The 2500-nt window shown below is 57.6% G+C and overlaps 1 protein-coding gene across 1 annotated transcript in view; it reads left to right on the top strand.

Moving 5' to 3' along the window:
• LOC125954538 (DNA N6-methyl adenine demethylase-like) overlaps positions 1-2500 on the top strand; it is a 49420-nt gene that overhangs the window by 43920 nt on the left and 3000 nt on the right. The window contains exons 4-7 of the mRNA XM_049684933.1: positions 1-1758; positions 1839-2043; positions 2204-2367; positions 2467-2500. The exon at positions 1-1758 is cut by the window's left edge and continues 1630 nt beyond it; the exon at positions 2467-2500 is cut by the window's right edge and continues 245 nt beyond it. Of these exons, the coding sequence (XP_049540890.1) occupies positions 1-1758; positions 1839-2043; positions 2204-2367; positions 2467-2500 (2161 nt within the window). The remainder of the gene's footprint in view (positions 1759-1838; positions 2044-2203; positions 2368-2466) is intronic.

The following is a 2500-nucleotide window of genomic DNA, read 5'->3' as shown; positions in this document are numbered from 1 at the left end:
TGCATCACACCACGACGAAGCATTCGGTTTTTGATCAGAAGCAGCAATTGATCGACAAGAATAATACGGATCCGGGTGGAGGTGGTTCGCCCGGGCTGGATCTCGGTAAACCGCCCGGTGGTGGCGGCGGCAAGATGGGCAAATCGTCGGCCTCCTCATCGCCCTCATCCGGTGGTTCACCGTCCGGTAGCAAAGCGAAGGGTGGCAGCAAGGCCGATAAGCATGGCAAACAATCGAAGAGTGGTCAGCATCAACAGCAGCAGCAGCAGCAGCAACATCATCACCATCATCTCGATCTAAACCAACCGGATCCGAGTAAGGGTAGTCCCTACTCCTCCAGCTTTATGCATCACGATCTCCAGCAACAGCAGCAACAGCAGCAGCAGTCGTACGGTCATCTGAATCAAACATATCCTGGATCGGGCTCGACCACACCGAACGGTGGCCACGGTATTGTGGGCCATCTTGGTCAGCAGCAGTCACTGCAGATGGCTGGCAGTGGTGGTAGTAGTGGCGTCTATTCACCGGTCGGCGCTGGTTCGATGATGCTCGACGGAGGCAAATCGGCTGCTGCGGCCGGTCTGCTGCTCGATGACAAGTCCTCGTTGAACCGCTTCCGGCATGATCAGCTCTCGAGCGGGTTCTCTACCAGTCATCTCCAGCAGCAGCAGCAACAGCAACAGCAATCGACAGGAGGTTTCCATCATCCATCGAGTGGAAACTCGAGCTACGGGCTGATGTCGGTTAAGAAGGAACCGGGCCTTATGCTGGACGAGGGCTCTCAGTCCACGCAGTCACTGGTGGCCGGTGGTAGTGGTAGCAGCGCGAGCAGCAAGTTCGATGGCAGCGGTGGTTACGAGAAGAACTATCAGAACTTTATCCGTTACGGCGATTACGGTACGGATGGTAGCTCGCAGGCGCAATCGCAGATCACCGGGCAGACAAAGTCGACGGCGGATTACAACAGTTACTACTCACCGTACGGTAGCTACTCGAGCTACGGTAGTAGCCAGAACTATCCGAACTATCACAACCAGACGACGGCGTTCGGTGGCAGTGGTTCGAGTACCGTCGCCGCTGTTGGTACTGACGCATCCGGACTGCTACCAGCCATTACACCGACACCGATCGTGCATCAGACGAACTTTGAGCAACAGATCCCGGCCCACACGTACCCTATCCCGAAAAACAACGGTCTACTGGCGGGTGATCAGTTACCGATCAAGCTGGAAACCGATGACAGCGGTGCGTACCTTGGTGGTGGAGTACCACCAGCAGGAGATCCCGGGCTTGGCGGGGTCGTGGCACCGGGACCGGTGAACGAACAGGATCCGGTAGCACCACCCTCGACGGTCGCGCCGTCCGGTACGAACACCACGACCACCACAACCACCACCAGTAACAGTACGGCTGGAGGCGCTAGTGGTGGCAGTAGTAAGTCCAAATCGAAAAAGGGCGAAAAGAAGGACAAGTCCAAGGACAATCATGCCGGAGAGGGTGAGGGGGCGGCGGGTGGTAAGGCGGAAGGTGGTGGCAGCAGTAGTGGAGGCACCGCGTCCAGCAAGGGTGGTGGCGGTGGCAGCAAGAGCAAGAAGGACTCGAAGAGTAGCGTCAAGAAGGAACCGATGGATCCGGCCCTGAAGGCGGACGAGGATAAGCTCGAGAAGTCCCACAAACCGGAGGCCCCAGATTGTGATTGTTTCAGTGGCGGTACGGATAAGGCACCGTCGGAACCGGGCAGCTACTATACGCATCTCGGTAAGTCCATTTCGCTTGGCACTTGATACTGATGAGGTACTAATCCGAATTTCGTTGTCTTCGTCTTCCGTGGCGTGTAGGTTGTGCCGCTACGCTCGAGGAGCTACGGCGCGAGACGGAGACGCGCGTCGGCCTGACCGGCAAGCAGCTGCGCATCGAGAAGGTCGTCTACACCGGCAAGGAGGGCAAATCGAGCCAGGGTTGCCCGATCGCCAAGTGGGTCATCCGGCGGATCGACCAGGAGGAGAAGCTGCTGTTCGTGGTGAAGCGCCGGCAAGGGCACCGGTGAGTCGATGGTCGGATCGTGTTATACCCTTTCTCCCCGTCCACCCCGTAGCACATAGCAGAGAGAGCGCCCCACCTTAAGCGCTCTACCTAAATGTGCCATGCTGATTGCTTTTACTAACTGTTGGGTTCCCCCGTTGCTGTTGCTGCTGCTTTCCAGGTGTAAGGCGTCCTACATCGTGATCTGCATCGTCGTCTGGGACGGTATTCCGACGCACGAGGCGGACAGCGTCTACCGGATGCTGACGGTGAAGCTGAACAAGTTCGGGTTACCGACCGTACGGCGGTGTGCCACGAACGAGAACCGCACCTGCGCCTGCCAAGGTCTGTCCTCCGTTTGCACACCACGACAACGGCACTTCATTAATAGACGTTCTTCCTTTGTCTCTCTCTCTCCCGCTCTCTCTTTGTGTTGACCAGTAGGACTCGACCCGGAGCAGTGCGGCGTTTCGTACAG

The sequence above is a fragment of the Anopheles darlingi genome, chromosome 3 (assembly GCF_943734745.1).
Source record: "Anopheles darlingi chromosome 3, idAnoDarlMG_H_01, whole genome shotgun sequence".
NCBI classification, from domain to species: domain Eukaryota; kingdom Metazoa; phylum Arthropoda; class Insecta; order Diptera; family Culicidae; genus Anopheles; species Anopheles darlingi.
Note: the sequence above shows the minus strand (reverse complement) of the source record. Positions and strands in the feature narration are given on the sequence as shown.